We start from the raw sequence: 22,079 nt of genomic DNA on the forward strand, positions 1-22,079 counted from the left end.
ACCAATGTGTCTTCGGACGACAACGACGACGACGACGCCAACGTCATACCAATATACGACCACAAAATTTTTTTTGCAGTCGTATAAAAAAAAATCTCTTTTCCCAAATTTTCATTAGACCATCCAGCCAAGCATCTATATTCTTACAAACATCTAAAGCCATGAACTTTGTAAATAATTTGTTAACATGATTAAATCAGCACCACAATTACAGTGTAAACATGATGGATCTTGTCAAACAAAAAATAAAAATAAAACACTCAAAGCTTCATCAAATCCTAAGTTATAGATGTCAGATATGCAGACATAACTGTTTTTATAATCAATATGATTCATAATTTGAAATTTCATGTCATATATCAAATTCATTTAATTTACCTATATTAAAACTCTTTTTTCCAGATCAAATCATTATTGACTTTTTGTTTTATTGTATTTATTTCTAATTCAAAGATTTTTAACAGTTCTATGTTTTTACTATTGAGTATTTCAGTAAACTGTAAATTCATAAATTATTGTGTGCATATACTTTTGCTATTTTTGAAGAATAGACAAAAATGTGAAATAATTATTGCAATTTCTGGAAAATCTGTCAACAGATATATGCATCAGATAACATAATCTGGGTTGTTATTATTGTGATCAGTGGCAATATTTGCATACATAAAAACCTCACCATAATTTCTGAATTTACAGTACTTCATCACATTAAAATGTAGCAAACAATACTATCAGCACTTTATAACAGTACATATCTATATATATATATATATATATATATATCACCAGTATTATAAAAATCACAAAATAAATCAAAATAAATAAGACTGTCTCTTCACAGCCACTAACAAACATTGAAAGCACTCTCCTATAACCATGGTATCACAATCAACAAGCTCAAGGATCACAAAACATAAAAACAACAAGTTATTTACCAACTTATACTGTTTTGGCAAATTCAATAACATTATTTCTTGAAAGTTAATAGCATTGCTATTCACAATAGCAATTGATAATTCTGTTCTAAATCATTTGTAAAACAGTACAGTCAAACTGTACAACAGTACAGTCAACCTGCACAACAGTACAGTCAAACTATCAAACAATACATTCAAACTGTATAACAGTACAGTCGATCTGCACAACAGTACCGTCAAACTATTAAACTGTACAACAGTACATTCAAACTGTATAATAGTACAGTCGACCTGCACAACAGTACAGTCAAAGTGTCAAATTGTACAACAATACAGTCAAACTGTATAGACACATGATCACTCATAATTAAACATAAAGCAGCAAGCTGAGACATCAACATTTTCATAAAACAGTTCTCATAAATATTCATGATTACTTCACTTTGACCAATACAATTATAATTCCTTCATAATCAAACTTCCGCCAACTTGAAAATGAGGCTTCAGGTTTTCTTTTATAACTCTTCTTTTACAAACACTATCCAGACCAGTTGAATTACACATTTGTTAATTTTCAAGATACTTCTCCAAATACTGTTTGTACGAGTTCTGCTAATGTCAATTGTGGAGTAAATTCTAGCGGTTCAACTTCTGCCTGGTTTGTTCTATCTCTGATCTGGTTCCATTGTTGTAAGACATTATGATAATGTTCAGCCATGGCGTAATTTTTTATTGTTCTATACAGTCTTAACAGTCCTCTGTAATCATATTCTAATCCACTGTAACCATCTCCAAATAGATGTTTACCTGTTAAATTAATATTTAGATGTAACTATTTTTGTCAGAATGTGTTATTATATATACTGATATTACAATGTATATTGTTTAAAATGCCATGGAGTAAAAAGAATAATTCAAAAAGGCTAAATGAAGAGGTTAATAAAGGATAATTTTTGTGCAACATTTTTCACATTTTAATTCCCATATGTTCATGCTGGAGGGACATTATTCATTTTGTTGCATGCAAATATACTTATCAACTTATTAACATTGTTTTCTGTATTTAGAAACAGAAAACATGGAAATTTTAGGTTTTCTCAGATAAAGTACCTTAAGACATGTAAGATTCAACTGTTAAAATTTTCTTATTTCATTTTTTTTTGGTTAAAAAACTGGTACTTTTTATGTTGATTAACATATCGAAAGTAAATAGCCTTTCCTGATGAACAATGTTTGAATTTTACTTTAACTAAAGAGAAAATCAATTATCAATAAGTTTATTACAAAAAAATAGAAGTAAGGACAATTAATATGGTAATATGTTGACTATAATAGTAAATATTATATGTAAAGGTAAGATGTTTTTTCTTATTAAAGGAAGATTGCTATTTTTTTTTGTCTACGGTCTCCATAACTGTAAAAGTGTTGTTTTTTTTAAAGCTAGGTTATGGTTATCAAAATCACTTACTGTTGATTCATTATCATTCTTGGATGCCAATTTTTGTGGATTTTGTGTATAAATGTGAACCACAAATCTAAATGTTCGACGAAAGAAAATTTTATATTGGTTTTTAATTGAGGTCTGGAGCTGGCATGTCAGTAACTGCTAGTAGTCTGTTGTTATTTATGTATTATTGTCATTTTGTCTATTTTCTTTTGTTTCCTATTCTGACATCGCACTCGGACTTCTCTTAAACTGAGTTTTACTGTGCGTACTGTTGCGCGTTTGTTTTTTCTACATTGGCTAGAGGTACAGGGGGAGGGTTGAGATCTCAAAAAACATGTTTAACCCCGCCGCATTTTTGCGCCTGTCCAAAGTCGGGAGCCTCTGGCCTTTGTTATCTTGTATCATTTTTAATTTTAGTTTCTTGTGTATAATTTGGAGTTTAGTATGACGTCCATTATCACTGAACTAGTATACATATTTGTTTAGGGGCCAGCTGAAGGACGCCTCCGGGTGCGGGAGTTTCTCGCTGCATTGAAGACCCATTGGTGGCCTTCGGCTGTTGTCTGCTCTATGGTCGGGTTGTTGTCTCTTTGACACATTCCCCATTTCCATTCTCAATTTTATTCTATGCAGACTTGAGCAAAACTATTGAATCAACTATCCCGGAAAATACACTTTTCCCTCAAAACAAAAAAATTGGTACAATGAAAATAATTGAATCCAAAGTATCTGACTATCAGTCTGGCAAACATTTTTGTTTTGACTAACCTATAGCTATGGATCTTAGATAAAGTTTCTCAGCTTCATCATACTTCTCCATATCATAGTTATATAATGAGGCTAAATGTCCTATGGATAATGCTACTTCATAATCATCAGAACCTAAAATTCTCTCTTTTATCTCTATTGCTTTTAAATGCATTTCTTCTGCTTCCTACAAATAAAGTTAGACTAAAATCAGTGATGAATATTCTTTGAAATAAAGTTAACTGAAAATCATTAAAATTTATCTGAAAACACCTCCAGCCCCTTAACCCTTAGACTGCTACGCACGACTATTGTGGTTCCGATAAAGCAGTCCGCTACTGCTACGCGCGACTATTGTCGTTTCCATATCTCATTTGTTTACACAGTTACCATGGAATGGGCGGAGTCAATATTCATGAGATTGCGGCAGTTTTGACTTGTACCGATTCTGATTGGTTAAAATTCGGCGTACTTTCGAGTTTCTCTTGACTTTAAATCAGGTATAAGAGATGAAACCGAAAGTGAAAAATTTAGATGAAAAAAGTAACAAAATGGCGGAAATTGTTTGGAGTGATGGCCAACACGTTCAGAAGTATTTCAATGATAACGATGTAACAGCAGCGGCCAATTTAAATGATTTGGACGAGACAGAAGATATAATAGATGGAAATAGAAACATTTTAGCAAAACTGCGAACAGAAGACTTTTAAAGCGGGAACCACGGGGATTCCCCAGACGATGTTCGAAATGGATGACATGAAACAGGATTTGCGATGTTTATCATTGCGCCTTTCAACTGTGAATCAATATTGATCACTGACATCGATAGATTCAAACATTATGTTTGTCAAGATTATTTATTGACGAAAGTTATATCAATGAACTTATTGTTAAAACATATTTGTACATGGAAGTAAAAGTCGAAAGTCGGAAGGAAAATACCAGAAAATAGTTGCAGAAAAAAACCGTTGGTCCAAGAAGAAACTTTTTTCTTTTGATAATCGCAATGGAACTAGTTCTTAAAAGAGATTTTTAACAATATTGGTTCAATTCTGAAGTCATGGATACCTTTGAAAAGTTTTTACATTGATGGATTCGCGTTAATAAAGCATGAAAAAAAAAAAATTTACCTTTGTTTTCCTCTATTTGCACCCACTACAAACTAGTAAAAGTCTGAAATGGCCTATATCTGTACTCGACTGTACTGATTTTTACTCGACCAGTCTGAATTGGTCTGAATTGTACTCGACATTACTCGACCCCAGTCTTAACCATACTCGACTGTACTGATTTGTACTTGACCCTTATCTTTGCCATTGAAAATAGTCTGAACTATTACTCGACCAGTCTGAAACAGTCTTAACCCATTTCGACCTGTACTCTACCTATTTTTTTCAGTCTAAACCATACTCGACCAAAGGTCTGAACAATACTCGACCAGTCTGAACCATACTTGACCAAATAACCTCTACTTTTTCTAAATTTTAACTGTTAAAATAAATTTCTTTTTAACTGACATGACAACAGCCACAATAAAATAAAGATATATTATAAAAACAGATTTTTACATTCTTACATGATTCTCAGATTTATCGAATAGAGATAGTTAAATCAAATTATCTTATATAATAATTTTATTATATTAATTTTAAAGTTTTAGAGTTTTGTTAAAAAAATATTTTCTTTTACCTAAAAACCACACCTATACTGAGGGTAGTTAAACCTTATTAAGGTGCTTCTTGTTTGGCATGTGTTTTTTTTTTAATTAATTTTCCTAAATTCCTAAATAAAAACTACATAGGTTTCATGGTCACGTACAAAAAATGTACAATAGTTATATAATTATCTTTTTAATGAGGTAACAACAGCCAACAAAATCACTGAAATAGTTTAACCTTATTTTAGAAATATATCTATTATTATAATTTGGGATATATTATATATATCAAATATATATCAAAAAGGGATAAAAATTAAAGAAATTAATAAAATTGTTCTTCTGATTAGTGGTAAAGTATAAAGTAATACCTCCTGCTTGGGGTAAACTCATGAGAAAGATCACACCTGGTCAGAGAGTATTAAATTCTAAATAACATTCATTCAAAATTGCAACATCCTGTGAAACTTAAATCGCAAGGCTTTTTGAATTCCCTAGATAAGTAATACACGAGTTTAAGAAAAATAGGGCTTTCTTTTTACCTGTAAAACACACATGTACTGAGGTAATTAAACCTTATTAAAGTCCTTCTTGTATGCCATGTCTTTAATTTTGACAAAAAATATTTTAATTTAATTGAAATAAATTTTTACTGTAACTTTGGAACACATTTCATTTTTTAGAAGTTTATCACAGGATTACTATGGAAGTTCTATTATCATGATTATATTAAATTCTTGGTTTAACAAAACAAAAGTGTCATTTTTTAAATTTATCAAGTTGCTTTATATGCTATTTTATATATATTTTAATAAAAAAAATGTTCACTGCATTATTAACTAATCTCAACTGACACCATAAATCTATATGAGGCTTAAGTTAATGGTGAAAATTGTCCAGTAACCATAAAATATATCTGAAACATTCAAAAAAATGTTAATGTCATTGAAAATATTAGTCACAATTCAGTTTTGAGATTATTTGATCAGCTTGTTTTATTTTTATTTTAAAGGTGATATATATGTATGTATATAAGTGTTGATGAATATGGTGATGAAGTTATATTATGTTTATTGTGAAATTTTGGTTTCAATGCTATATTGAATACATTTTTAATTTCAAATTGTTCAAATTTCTAGCCAGGGGAAATAGCTATTGTTAAAAACAGTTCCTAAAATGATGAAATACAATAGATAGATACAAAAAATAGGTCTAGGTTGGTTAAGACTTGGTCGAGTATGGTTCAGACTAGGTCGAGTATGGTTCAGACTAGGTCGAGTATGGTTCAGACTATCTCGAGCATGGTTCAGACGCGTATAAAATGGTTAAGTACTGGTCGAGTACAAGTTCAGACTGTTAAGTATGGTTCAGACTACAGTCGAGTATTATCAAGTAAATTTCAGACCAATTCAGACTGGTCGAGTAAAAATCAGTACAGTCGAGTACAGATATAGGCCATTTCAGACTTTTACTGGTTTGTAGTGACCTGTACAGGTAATAAATGACCAGAGACTTACACAAAAATAAAATAAATAAAAAATACAGAATATAACAATACTTTTTTATATAACTTTTATTGATGAATATTCAATATTTACAAAGATATTGCAATTGAAAGTAAACATGTTTATTTCATCAGTGATTAAAATTTTATTCAGCAATACACAAAAGTACAATAGAAATGAATGCAGCAGTCTAAGGGTTAAAATGTGTAATTTTCAACAGCTCTTGCCCAGTCCAGCAACTTTGAATAAAAATTCTCAAGAATGAAAACAACTGAAAAAATTCGTAAGGGTTCCGCGGAACCCAGTGTCTCGCCTACTTTTGCTGTTAATCGCAGGCTCAACAAAAATGAGGAAAAAAATAAATAAAAATATTCCTCTCTATACTATCTTTTGATTGTTAGTAGCTTCTGTCCAAGTTTGGTAAAAATCCAGGATAGTTTATGAATCTAATAAATGTTTTAAAAACTTAAACTGCAGACTGTATGTAATGTTAACTGGAAGAAAAACAAAGTCCATTTATAAGTAAAATACGGAAAAAATCAAACAAAATTTTAACAAAATTTCCTTCTAGATACTAGCTTTTAATCATAAACAAGCTTCTGTCCAAGTTTGGTACAAATCCAGGATAGTTTAAGAAAGTTGTTAAAATTTTAAAAACTTTAACCACTGAGTGAATGTAATGTTAACTGGCAGAAAAACTAAGTCCATTCATAAGTAAAATACGGAAAAAATGGATTTTTTTTTTTACAAAATTTACTTCTGGATACTATCTTATGATCATAAACAAGCTTCTTTCCATGTTTGGTAGAAATCCAGGATAGTTTAAGAAAGTTATTAAAATTTCAAAAACTTCAACCACAGAGTGAATGTAATGTTTCTTGGCAGAAAAACTAAGTCCATTTATAAGTAAAATACAGAAAAAATGGATTTTTTTTTTTACAAAATTTACTTTTGAATATTATCTTATGATCATAAACAAGCTTCTGTCAAAGTTTGGTAGAAATCCAGGATAGTTTAAGAAAGTTATTAAAATTTCAAAAACTTTAACCACAGAGTGAATATTTGTGGACGCCGCCGCCGACGACGACGCCGACGGAATGTAGGATCGCTATGTCTCGCTTTTTCGACAAAAGTCGAAGGCTCGACAAAAATCATCCTTGTAAAACAATTGCCAATTATAATTGAACTTTGGTGGATAGTTGTCTTATTGGCAATCATACCACATCTCCTTATTTTTTTTTTAAATTATAGTTTTAAGCTTTCTCTCGAAGAAGACAAGAACAGCAATGAAACAGGGTTATAGCAGTAACATATTCGAGTTAGTAATCTCATCAGTGGTTGTCTCTTGTTATATCATGTTATTTTTTGTTTGTCTTTCGGAGAATGTGACATTGATGGCAGATCTTTTATAGTTTTGCTTTAATTTATTCAAACTTTTATTAGACTCTGGACGATTAAAAGCTAGACATATTGTATGGACCCCATATTGACCTCTAGATGTCTTTTGGTTTGGTGCCTTTCGAATACCATTTCCTTGAAATATCAGAACCACTTTTAGGCCCTGATGAGCATTAGTAATTTCAGATCAACTAAACAATAACCTATTACCATTTTATTTCAAATTCAGCTAAACCTTCCAATTATGTGGGTTTTTTTTTAAATTTCAATACTAATTTTCAAAGTTATTAGTTTTCATGTGGTTTTAGACTCAATCAGTCTGGTTGTTTGGCATGGGCATTCATCACATTTTTTAAAATCCTTTCATAATCTCTTCCAAGTAGTTTGTGTACTCATTTACATTTCAGTTAATAAGTTCAGAGCAACAGATATACATTTCTACAACAATACAGTTAACTATAGCTCATGTAAAACTTCATATATTAAAACAGACTTACCGTATACCTTCTCATAGACTGATACAGTCTACCTAAGTTACCATAATGTTTAGCAGTTTGAACATTATTTTCACCAAATGCTTTCTTGGCAAGAGCGAGGGACTGTAAATGTAAGTCCTGTGCTTCCTGTAAGTATCTGTCTTCATCTTCTTTATCATGGCTGTCTATTGCTATTTCTTCTAAGATTAAAGCTAAAAACACAAAAATATCAATATAAATTATTATACCATTGCAAATTAAGAGAGTTTTTAAAAGATAATAAAACTTATTATATTATTGAAAACGGTGTCAGAAAATAGGTATTTGAAAAAAGTATGAGTTATTTATCAGTTGTAATTGACTTTTAATAGCCTTTAGTGACTGTGGGCTTTTAGATCAGTGCTTTGTGTATTTCATCTTTTTGTTAGTTTTTTTCTGTGAGTTGTTGTGATCTGATGAGTCAAGCCTTTTTCAACTGATGTTTACAGTTTGTTCTTATGTTGTGCTGTTATACCACTGTCCCAGGTTAGAGGAGGGTTGAGCACTAACAAACATGTTTAACCACGCCACATTCTGTATGTGGCTGTCCCAAGTCTCTCTTATGGATAGTTTTCTAATTGGCAATATCACATCTTCTTATTTTTATAATGTGGTTAATGCAAATTAATAATATTTGCCTAAAGACTGACCTTTGACCCTTTTTGATGATGAAAGCAGCAAGTGATCGTCAGGTAAAATTAATCCTAAGATGTCAATAGCCATCTCAGCATGCTCCCTTTAAATAATAGAAAAATAATAGTAACAAATACAGATACATCTGGAAGGTCACTTTTTATCACAGAGGTGAAGTTTCTTTTTTAACTAGAAAATTTATTTAAAGAAATTTATCTATGAGATATGATGAATGGCTGCTTAACGTCCAGCGGCAAATTTATATGCATATTCAGGACTAGAATATATTAATGTAATATGAATATTATCCCTGCTTTTTACTAGACTGACATGCTTAGCCGGATTTTTTAATGTGCTAGTTCAAAAGCTAACAGTACGCAGGAAGACATGTCACCTTACCCGGACACATTATTCTGATGCCGAGCCAACCAGTCTTTGCTCTTACTCCTTAATGCCGCCTGCTTAGTGGAGAAGCAGCAAATACCAATCCTTAAGTCTTTGGTTTGACCCAGCCGGGGTTTGAACCCACAACCTCCCGCACTTTAGGAGAACATGCTACCACGAGACCACCGAGGCGGTTCTATGAGATATGAGTCACGTAACTTTCATTCTATGGTAAACTTTAAAAGATGAACCCTATTCACTATATCCCTAGAAAACGCAAGTACAGTAAACATATTGCAACTTCTTTACTTTTTTATTTTATTCTTAAAACCACCACATCAAAAAATATATTTGAAAATCAATCAATTTTATTTTGATATTGCTAAGTGAAGCATTTTGTAACAAATGGTCTGGTCATCTCAGTACTTCTTTTCTCCCAACCTAATTCCATTTGTTAGTTCCATGTTAAAAGGTAATGCCTTTAACATTTGTGCTGTTAACAAAAGAAGAATGTGTCTGAGGACACAAATGCCTCTGCTCAAGCTTTGAAAATGAGATGGACAAACAGAAGGAGGGAAAGACAGAAGGATGGAAAGACAGAAAGACGCAAGGACAGATCGTCAAGGGTAACACTTAATGTCCCCATAGCCTATAGCAGGGGCATAAAAAAATAGCTTGATGAACCTCATTATAAAGTTAGAATAATTACCTTGCATCTCGAAATTTTCCTGAACTGTATTCTGCAACATATGATGAGTAGGCTAAATCTTCATGTGCTACAGCTACAAACAGGTTCTTCCCTCCAAATACCAACATTCTAATGTCTAATGCAATCTACAGTGAAAATAAATAGAAAATCTGATGACTCTTCAATTACAATAGCAAAGAATTTTACAAAATTATTTAACTTGATGTGTCGACACAATATGAATTCCAAACTGTGGAATGCCTGAAGTACTACATTATTCCATAAAACAAAATGTTAACTTGATCTGCAACCAATCATTATACATTAATGAACAGAAAATCAGCTAAAAGTCAACAGGAGAAAGGTTAAAATTCAGATAACAATTGAATATTATAATAAACAAACTATGGTAAAAGATAGCAATACATACTCCATACAATTTTGAAAAAAAAGTCCAGACCAATAGAAATATTTTGCTTTTGGGTCTCACTTAGGGATGGAAAATGTTTTTTTTATTGTGTTAAGACTGCAATAACTATAAATGTACTCATTTTTATCTGCAGTATATAATAACAGATCAATGTAAGAAAATTTGTATTTAGCACAAAACTGTTAAAGGGCTCTGTAAACCACACCCTTCCCACTTTCTAAGCATCATACAAATCTGTTGATACTTTTTTATATATTGTATATTAATGTACCTGGTAAACTTTGACAGCAGATGTAATAGAATCTACATTTAATAAATAGAAACCATAATCAAGTAAGGCATCAGCATATGTGGGATGGCGAATACCAAACTTCTCTCTAAAAACATACAAATAACTCTGTTAATTCATTTTTACAATCAATGTTATATTAAATACACATGTATTGCTATCAATATACGATTAGATATTAAATATGTTCTAGAAAAGTTATTTCACTTGAAGAAAAAAGTCAAGACAAATTAACCTCTAGATGTCTTTGGTTTATAGTGGGATTTTTGTTTGTTTGGCTTTTTTCCCCCCTTTTGTTTGTTTTTTTTGTTGTTTTTTTTTATGTTTACTTTAATTTGCCATTTTTTTTTATTCATACATTGTAAAATTGGGGTTTTTTTTGCCACACCTACAAAAAAAGGTTTACATAGGCCACCATTCCCCACTATCACATTTCCATGTTCTATAAACCTTGAAATCTGGGTCAAAACCTTAACTTGGTATACAACTTTAAAATTTCATATGAAATGGAACATGGTTCACAGAACATGGAAATATATACATATACTTCACATACCTAGCAAAAAGCACTGCATGCTTTATCAATGTTTCTGCTCTAATGAATTCCCGTTTCACAACACAAGCCTGAAGGAGGAAAGGAATCATATAAGAGGTAAAAATATGTTTATATTTCCGGTCATTGCAAAACAGTTCTTATACAATATTTCTATCAAATACACTTTAATGACACTTTGTGATGATTTGTCAACTTATCCTTAATAACTAATCATTCAGGTAGTTTCATAAGTAAAATATGTGCTTTGAAAATGGATTTTAATTTCTTAATATGAACTTTAAACCCTTGCCCTATATCAATTTTACATTTATTCTTGGTAAGTAGTTGCTTGAAATTTTGACAGATTCTTCAATATTTGTTCTTTTTAGGAATTATATTATTACCTTTGAACATTGTCTCAATACACTGACTAGGGTCTGAAAAAAAAAACACATTGAAAGAAATAATTACTATAATAATAAATTGCTTATTATCATGATGATATCATCTTCGCTAGCCAAGAGTTAACCCTTGGCAGATTAAGCCAACATTTGTGACAACAATGTTGCACCATCTATCGGTTGATAATAGTCACACCCATTCCGAATACACCATTCTTGACCAATGGTAGCACTTGAACTCTCTTCAGTGTGGAGGTGTAAAAATGGTAGTGTCTAGTGTTTACAAACTTTGTGAAGCAGGAACCTAAAATATACATTGACATTCCAACATTTCCACAGGAAACATACCCAGGAACTTCTATTAGTTGATTAAGAACTTTAAAATTGTCACTTAATACGTTGTATGTTGCACAATCAGCAAATTGTTTATTTACATTTTCAACATTTACACATGATCATCTTAAAGGTGCTTTTTGATAAGATGCAGCCTGTTTTAACTGCGACCAATGGAAATAATTTCCTAGTGGATCCGAAATTCTATCTTAATCCGCCAAGGGTGGTAAGGAGGGGTCTGGATCGTAACCCTTGGCTAGCAAAGATGGATGATATAGACCTAAAGACAACAGAATACTAAATAGGGAGCAACATAAACTCAACAGAATATTGAAAATATATAATCATAGTTGTTGGTTGCTTAATGTCCAGTGGCAAATATTTCATGCATGTCCATAACAAAGTACTTTTTAAAAACAACTTCCAATTAGAGCTATTTTCCATTTTTTGAAACCTCAACCAAAAAATATCTAGATTGAAAAGAATTTTTCAGTTAATAAATCCTATACCACTGCCTAGTTTTGGGCAGTATTTGTGTAGCTTAATTTTTGGATTTCTACGTAGTGCTGATGTTTTGTCTTTTTAAGTCTTTCTTTTGACCATTGTGTTGTCTTTTCTTTGTAGATTTATAATTATTGTTTGCCCCTTTTTTTGTCATCTTTTTAGTCTCTTTACATGATTACCAACATATCTGGAATATTAATTTAATAGATCATATAAATTCACAAGGAAGTTATTGAACCAAGGGTTCTTAATGGTAAAGTTGGAGTCATCACTTTGAAAGTTTCATTCTATCATGAATGACCATTATGGAATATCTGTGTCCAAGATGACCAGGGATATGTTCCATCCGTCTGTCGTAACCACATATCTGTCCTCATTTCCTCCCTTGTGACATCACTGAATGTGACATCAGATTTCTACTTGCCATCTTCATCACCATTAGTGCCACTATTGCGAAAGGAATTTGCCTGCCTTTCCAGAGAACTTAAGTTCCTTTCTGGTGTTTGGTGATGTTCATGTTTCTGAATCATTAGTGTGTAGTGTTTTGTGTACAGTAGTATGTCTTTTCATCATTTTTTTTTTATTTTCCACAGCGCTCTATTTTTTGTACACCTGTGTTTTTTATTTCCCCCTTTTTTCTCTTCATGCAAACTAGGTAATCTAGTATCAAAACAAGAATATTATCTCTTATCATTAAGCAGAAAAATACAAATGCTTCAAAATCCTTATTCGAAAATAAATTCTTCACATGCATGAATAAGAGCATTATTATGATATAAAGATGTTAGCTTCAATGCTAGTCATGGAGAAGATGTTGACCTCAAATGACCTTTTGAAACTTTTTAAAAGTACTATATTTACTAACTTTACATGGAAGAACTGGTGACAATTCATGGACAGCTAGCCGGCAGAATTTCATTGCCTCATTATACTGACTTTCAGCAAATAATAAAGCACAACATTCTGTATAATAAGCTGCAGTATTGACCTTGACCCCCTGACTGGTGACCTTCTGTAAGATCTGGGAGGCTTGGTGACTAGTACTATTGGCCTCTGTGTATTTACAGTTAGCATTCTGTACATGCAATAATCTGAAATGAAATAACCATATCTTTCAAATTTCTGAAATTTTACTAAAACTGTTCCCCCATTTGACTCAATAAAGTTTGCAAGCAAGCAATTTTAGTCTGCGACATTACATATCTTCTATTGTAAAATACTGTATTTCCAGAAACTTTTTAATTACCTGCAATGGCAGACAAACTCACAAAATGTGTATACTGGAGACAATAATTTCTTAATCTAGGAATACAAAAGAAGGCTATTTTGATTTCATGTAATGCCAAAACTAAAAGACTCCTATATCATGAGGAAGTCTGTATCAATCACCTGGTCTTTATCCATGACTGACTGTGGATTCGTCTTTATTCAGGAGATATCAATTTTCAGGGAGTTTGTGAGTAAATTTAAAACAAAAAATTTCAAAGTCCGACGAAGTACAAATTTTCTATTTGCTTGTATACATGCTAACTTTGGCAAAACCATAAAATCAAGTATCCAAAATTCGAGTTTTTTCTCAATCCATGAAAATTCGTATCCACAGTATCTGATAAAAGAAAAAGTTTCACAGAAATATAGAAGTACCTTTAAAAACTATTTCATCTGTTAAGCTTAAATTAGATACAAAAAAACAGATTTACATATATATGCACCATTTCAATTTTCCTGGCATCTAATCATGAAAGCAATATCATAAATCACATTCAATGTCATAAATCAATTTCAATATCATAAATCACATTCAATGTCATAAATCAATTTCAATATCATAAATCACATTCAATGTCATAAATCACATTCAATGTCATAAATCAATTTCAATATCATAAATCAACTTCAATGTCATAAATCAGCTTCAAAGTCATAAATCAACTTCAATGTCATAAATTAACTTCAATGTCATATACATAACTCTTTTAACACAACACTAATTCTCTACATATCCTAAATCAAGTTCAATGTCATATAAAAAACTTACTTAACACAACATTCTAATGCTCTACACTGACTAGATATTGAGTTTTCTGTTTGTGCTAGATCTAAACAGACCCTGTAGACCCTCTCAGCAGCAGAAAACCATCCTGCATCTCCTAAAAATCCACCTGTAATGTACAATGAAGATTATCTCAAACTAACATATACTATCAAAGCAAACATGAACCTGTATACTGTAAATTCAGAAATAATGCATGCATTTATTATTGCCAATCTTTGATCACTGTCACATTTTTTCACATTAATCAAAACATCACAATAATTTCTGAATTTACAGTTTATCTTTTGGTTGTTTTTGTCATTAGGTTGCTGTCTCATTGACATCTTTGTTTATACATATCAAACAAAATATAACATGACTGAATATACCTATAAAATGCTTCTGCTCTTGAAACCAAATTTCTTAAAACTTGACATGCTTAATATGGTCTTCTAAATTTACTGAACATTACCATAAACTATGTTATACATATTATATATTTTCTATCAATGCTAACTTTCATTCATTCATATCATATACTATTATCATGACTATAAAACATCTGATGACAAACAGTTGCCAAATTTTTCAAACAATTTTTAGTGCTCAATTCATATCATTTACAGCTTCAAAAGAATGATTATTATTGTGTATCTCTATTCATTTTTTTTTTAAATTCGACAAGATTTAACATTTCTCTAAATATAGAATATTACATTACATAAGCTTGTGAGAGATAATTAAACAAATATTTCATGTACACTGAGATCAATGGCATGGTCATCTAAAAAAACAAAAAGGTATATTACTAATGAAAAAGTTTACCAGTTCATATTCATTGTTAGACAGGAATTCAACCAACATGATGAATAGTTACCTAGAGATAGTCCTAGCTGAATGGCCTTTTCTTTTGAGGACTCATCATTGCAAGTTCCTGTAGAGAACTGACCAGAAAATGCATCTGCTAATATATTGGAAACCCTTACACCATGGTCCATTAATGCTTGGAAACAGTGGTGAAGAAGGTGTCTATAAACATGATAAACATACAAAATCTTCAATTATACTGAGTAAAAAATGTTCAGCAACATATATTTTGATTCAAAAATTTCTAATAAAAAATATCAAATTTTTAATGTCACTACATTAATCAACATCATGGCTTTATGGTTTATTTTCTTTGTTACAGTTATTTGTATTTCAATACAATTCAATAGGTATAGTTAACCTCTGAAATATAGAATTAAAAATATTTGTTGCAGAACTTTTTTTAATCAGTATATTTTCAAAACATATTTTTTTACGACTTTTACATGTAAAATATTTTAAAATATTTACATGTTGTCTTATTAAAGTGAAATACATGTATGGTATATAGACATATAGTCTATTGTTGAAGACAACTTCGACCTCTTAATGTGTTTTGTTTGTTTGTTTTGAAAGGTTAGGGTTTCTGTCTTTGTGACCAAAACTCCTTCTTTTTCTTCATAAAGGTAGTACATGCATGACATGTACATATTCAGATTTTAAAATGTTTATAAAATAATTGTCTTATAACACTCAACCGATAAAAACTGCGATGCTTAAGGATTAAAGAATGGATTTTCTAGCCATATTATTTTCTAAATGACAAAGATATTATGAGAATGAATAGAGGATAACAATTTTCCTAATAATAAAAATGCACATCTTAAGACAAAACAATAAAGAATGCATACATATAGCTTAACTTTATAAAAATGTACATGTCTAATTTCTAAAATCCTACCTTTTGTCATTAACATTTAAAACCTTCAGGAAAGTATCCAATTCTGAAAATTCCATTCCAAGTTGACACAATCTTCCTTGATTATACAACTAGAAAAATAATAAATATTAGTTAAGAATATATGAATATATGTATCGAACGAAGAGTTCATAATGTATACCAAGCACATAAAACATTGAAGTTTGAAAATAGGGTTAAGGTCAGATGATCTCTAACATTAACATACATTTTGAAACATTTTAAACTAATACCTATATAATCTATACATTCATCAACCCTTCTGCCTCGTATTTTTTTTTTTAAAGTGTATTAGCATGATTAGTATTCAAATAGTCAGACTGATTTTTAAATTTTGTTCTTATGTTGTCAGAATATTCAACTCATAAATTTAAAATGTTGAAAAACATTTTTTTTTAGAAATACATTTACATCACCCATAGATCCCACATGATTTAAATGCACAGAAAAAGTTTTATCATTATTTACACAAACAAATGAGAAAATTAGTTATGAGTTGAACATGTTGGACATGCGTCAAGATGAAAGGTTTATTCAGTTAATGATCACATTAAATCAGCATTTCAATCTATATGCACAGTGCCATAATTCATAACAAATTCAGTCATTTTGAGATGATTTAAAATTGGGACCTTTTTTTTCAAACTGTCAAGTTCAAACTAGATTCCCTGCATCACTAAAGTTGTATTGAAGGTTTCAACGTCTTTACAGTTACTTCATAAAATTTCTTACTTATTAAAAAGAAAACACTTAAGAATGATGTGAAATTGTAAACTTCTCAGGAAACGACCATGCTACTTTCAATTTTGAGAAATGAAATAAAAACCAGGAGTTTCAAGTTGATCACAAATTACAAGTCATTTTGGATTCCTAAACAGGGTCTGTTCTGTTTATCAAATGGCGGGAAATTATCATCTTTTGATCTTATTACCTGTATAGTGTTTTAATAATACATGTAGTTCACTCTTTAATTTGGCTTGAAATCATCTTGCATTTTTAGGATTTAAAAGTGTATAATCTGGTGAAGACACTTGCACGAAGTGGAAAACATTTTATTTAAGTATAATTTAATAAATGATTTAAATTTTCAAATAGGAATCTGTGATTGTTCTTTGCTGAAATCATGGAAATATTATCAAATTAATAATGAAGTAAATTGTCATGGAATAGAATTAGTTTATACATATAATATAAGTACTGTAAATATTTAGTTACAATTTGCTGACCATGGACATGGTCTGCAAACTGTCATAAAATATCATAAGGACCCAAGAGCTATGGTTCGACACCCATGGCACCAGAGACATATAATACAAGAGATTCGCAACTCTAGTAGAGTCTATATAACAGCCAATGAAATGACGTGGCCACCGGAAAGCCGATTAATCCGATGGATTTATGGGTAATAACCCATATTGTTGTGTAAAAGGTTCTACGCCTCACGATTTTTCTAATGGATAATGCCGATACCTTTCACAGCTAAAGCATGCAAGTATATTTAAAAGTTACAAAAAACTAATTCTAATAATTTGTTATTGATAAAATGTGTTCTAATGATGAGATTAATCAAATACAAACAAAGTTAAAACTCGGCCCATTTTACTTCACCTATTGCCGTAGAAACCATTTGATCTCCCAATTTTTTTCTTAAAACTTGAAAATATGCTAATAAATATATAATTTTATGGGCCAATAGTACTCCCAAATGTTGTTTCGTGAAAATAAGACTATTTTCGTAAAATTTGATCAAACAATGTGGCGATTTTTTCTGATTGATACCCGAAATTTTTTATTAAACTGGCTAAATATTGAAATTGTTCATGGACAAATTTCCTTAAATCAGTCCTTCTTTTTTGTGCACTATGAAATTTATAGCCTGCATTTTGTTAGACATTTTATTCATTTTTCATTCTGTTTATAGCAAAGTTGTTTATTTTCTCCTATTCTGAAGTCATTGTTTTTTTCTTCTTTTTAGGGTGCCAAAGATGAACGAATGCAGTAAATTTACAAAAGGAGTAAAATTTTCCTAGTAAAGGAAACCTTCTGCTGGTCGTAATATTATGAATGAGCTTCATATGCATCTGTTGTCGTTTCAGACTACGCTTCTCGTTCAAAACATAAACCTAATTCATTTTTAAATTAAAATCGTATTGAGGACATTTCAATGGTGACTGCAAAAGATATATATATATATATATATATATATATATATATTTGATAATAAAAGATTTTATTTACACCAAGGATTTGGATATGTATACACATAAACAATCTTACTTTTAAATTCCCATCTCTTTACCCCAGAATAAAAAGAAAAAACCGGTACAAATGATTAAAAGACAAAATCCACTACAAATGATTGTCTCGTGGAAACAAGGTTATAAAATACTTTTTAAATAGTGTCTTCCGTGTTGCTTTGATGTATGACCTGTGTTTTTTAATAAATTTTTTGTTGCTTCGATGACACACATATCCATCTATGTATGCAGTATTGTCAATTGTTTTTGTTGGTGGGTCTCTCGCTTATGTTTTCGTCCTTTTCACCATCAACAAAGAGTTCGTTATCAGTTTATTCAACTAGGAGTATATCTAAGTCGTAACTATTAAGATTGTCATCCCACGAAATTAAGATTGTCATCCCACGAAATAAAATCGGAATTTTTCATATTGCGTGCACATGAATGAAGCTTTATTCAAATGAGAAATTAATTGTATTTTCTTAAATATTAATTCTCAATACACACTTCGAACATGAAGAAACCATAAATTTACCGACAATCATTTAAAAAAACAACTCAATGCAAGTCTAAATGATAAAACTGTCAAACAACACTTAAAAATCAAACATTTACCGACAATCCTACAGAAAAAAAACTCAATGAAAGCCCAATAAATGAGGAATATAAAAATAAATAAAATTTTAATAATTTATAAATATCAAGAATAAAAAACAAAGCCTATCATGATTAACAATTAATTAACAAATAAATTAAGTTTTTTTCCATATTAATTAATTATACATTGACTTGTATTTTTGGAAAGAGTGTGGACACCTGTGGTGTGACAACTTCTTGTTTACAAGGTGTCAATTAAAACTCATTATTTATAACATGTTCGTGATTTACCTGGTCATCGAATAATTCAAACCTAATATACATGTCACACTGTGAAATTATGTCTCCGAGACAGGTGTCTATTCAATAGAAACCCATTATGCAACTATCAAATAAAATGAACTCTGACACAATTTATCAAGTGTTAATTATTTAATATCAGTTTTTTTTATACAATATCAAATTATGTATCTTTTTCAATAATACAAATCTAAAATCAAAATTACATTAAAATAAATAATTATATATGTACTCAAATTATATTTGATTAATTATGATAAATTTAACACTGAAACAGTTTATGTTATGCTTAAACATTCGTCCTTACTTCGAGTACTTTTAATACTTTTATTAATGACTTAATTACCTAAGGAGATCTCGCGAGGTTTAACTAGTGGCCGCGTGTTATTACGGGATTTCGCCGAGTTGCGAATCTCTTGTATTATATGTCTCTGATGGCACATATATTCTTGTGACACAACATAAGCATTTTGACATTGCAAATGTATGGAAAATGCAGGAATGTCTGAAACTCAATTAAATGAATAGGACCAATAACCATTTTCTTTCTCCTGTTACCTTGCAGTATGTGAAATCTTTTATATTTTTTTTGTCATTTAGGGGGGGGGGGGACTTTGTAAGAAAAAATTGCAACATTTATTGAAAAGAAATAAGTCTGAGCAAGGACGTATAACTAACATCTAATATACGTCCTTGGTCTGAGGGAAATAACACACAGGCGTTGATGCAAGAGAGAGGGGTATTTACTATAATTTGCATGGAACAAGTGCCTGTGATATAACATGTGAATTAAAATGAAACGTAAACAAACTCCGAAAAGTACACAGAAGGATATGACAGATACGGAACAATGGATCAACCTTGTAATAAACATCGAATTGGACACTTTCGGGTAAAGTCTTGACATCTCTCCTGTGTCTATAGTATGAAGCGACGGTGGCAGACACAGCTGTATTGTACAAGGAATCGGGAACCCAGTCAAGCTGAGCAGAAGCAGACGCCATATTGAATGGCAAATAATTAACTGCGACATCTGGAGGTCGGAGTTATCGTTCTTTAACTTAGGCCATTTTTTTTTTTTTTAATATTCTTTATTCATTGGTTAAGGTTTTATATTTTTATTTTCTATTGTTGAATTCATTTTAGGCAAATTGTTTAATTTAATTTTTATTTTAAAACAATGGTTTGTTCGATTGAAAAGTTAGGGAGAGAGGGAGGAATTAATTCAACCATACTGTAGTTGAGTTTCAAAAAAATGCTAAGCCTTGTCCTTGTATGCAAAAATTGTTCACTAACTAAAACATAACCGTCTTTTCTGTGTATTACACAAAAATGTTTTTTTTTAATTGAAGTTGAAAAATATGGATTTTCTACTTTCCGAAGGACCCTGAGAGAAAAAAGCCCGTTCCCCCAAAAAAAAATAATGGTCGACGCTGCCGCCTAGCTTATACATGCATCTATGTTTGGGTATGATATTGTGACTTTGTGATCATATTGTAAGCTTTATAAAAGAATATGCATATCACCTTTGGTTCCTACAGTGAATCTATTTGTCACAGCTATCGCATATCAGTCTGTGAAATTATGATAGTAAAATCATAATCATAATTATAATCATATTTATACGGTAGGCCTATTATTCATAATAAAAAATACTAATATATTGAAGATAAGATATTGAATACAATTTTATAGCAGGCATTATACAGTCATGATTTATAGGTAAGGGTTTAGAATTAAGAAATGTCTGGAAAGTTAACCATTGAACAGCAATGTATTTATCCTGTAATTATTATTCGTGCGTCTGTGTGTTCTATCATTTGATATAATGTCAACTCCGTGAGGTTCACTGATCAGAACAAAACCTCTTGGTTAATGAAAATAGCAATTAAAAGTGGCTGTGCATCCGAAGCATTTTTCTAGATTTCCTTTCTTCGGGAACGCTTAAACCTAAAACTTATAAAATCAGGGATGTAAAAATACACAAAAACGTTAGAAGCTTTAAGACCAAAATTAAGGGACATAAAAAGATTAGTCAAATTAGTTAAAGGTAAACTTTGCAAGCGGGAGTTTGAACCTTAGTTTCTAGAAGACTTCTCGACTATCAACGGGATAATGTATGCTATAAATCATCATGTCAGTAGCGGCCGCGACTGATTACTCAGTTGATAATACCTTTGGGACTAACAATCTGCACAGTGCTAGCAAAGGAAAAAGTAAAATAACAAAAAGACCGAACTCCAAGGAAAATTCAAAGCGGAAACAGATATAAGAAGATGTGGTATGAGTGCCAATGAGACAACTCTCCATCCATGTCAAAATTTATTAAAGTAAACCATTATAGGTCAAAGTACGGTCTTCAACACGGAGCCTTGGCTCACACCGAACAGCAAGCTATAAAGGGCCCCAAAAATTGCTAGTGTAAAATCATTCAAACGGGAAAACCAAGTCCTTTATCAAATGACAAAATCAAAAGCTCAAACACATCAAACGAATGGAAAACAACTGTCATATTCCTGACTCGGTACAGGCATTTCCTTATGTAGAAAATGGTGGATTAAACCTGGTTTTATAGCTAGCTAAATTTCTCACTTGTATGACAGTCGCACAGAATTCCATTATATTGACAACAGTGTGTGGGCAAAACAAACAGACATAATAGGTAAAAATGTCAAAAATTGGGGTACAGCAGTCAACATTGTGTTAGGATCTTAATCGATATAAAAACTATTTCAAAAAAT

At 30.9% G+C, this 22,079-nt stretch overlaps 1 protein-coding gene across 1 annotated transcript; it reads right to left on the bottom strand.

Annotated features, from left to right (window-relative positions):
* Positions 1 to 443: 443 nt before the first annotated feature.
* LOC127713023 (amyloid protein-binding protein 2-like) lies at positions 444 to 20,347 on the bottom strand. Its single transcript, XM_052219623.1, has 13 exons — positions 20,199 to 20,347; positions 16,187 to 16,275; positions 15,296 to 15,447; positions 14,422 to 14,545; positions 13,249 to 13,474; positions 11,550 to 11,582; positions 11,167 to 11,234; positions 10,593 to 10,698; positions 9,913 to 10,037; positions 8,837 to 8,922; positions 8,169 to 8,359; positions 3,133 to 3,298; positions 444 to 1,724 (listed from the first exon to the last, which is right to left on the bottom strand). The coding sequence occupies exons 1-13, from the start codon at positions 20,340 to 20,342 to the stop codon at positions 1,492 to 1,494; spliced, it is 1,743 nt and encodes a 580-aa protein (XP_052075583.1). The 5' UTR covers positions 20,343 to 20,347; the 3' UTR covers positions 444 to 1,491.
* Between the last annotated feature and the right edge of the window lie 1,732 nt (positions 20,348 to 22,079).

The sequence above is a fragment of the Mytilus californianus genome, unplaced genomic scaffold (assembly GCF_021869535.1).
Source record: "Mytilus californianus isolate M0D057914Y unplaced genomic scaffold, xbMytCali1.0.p SCAF_8, whole genome shotgun sequence".
Lineage (NCBI taxonomy): Eukaryota > Metazoa > Mollusca > Bivalvia > Mytilida > Mytilidae > Mytilus > Mytilus californianus.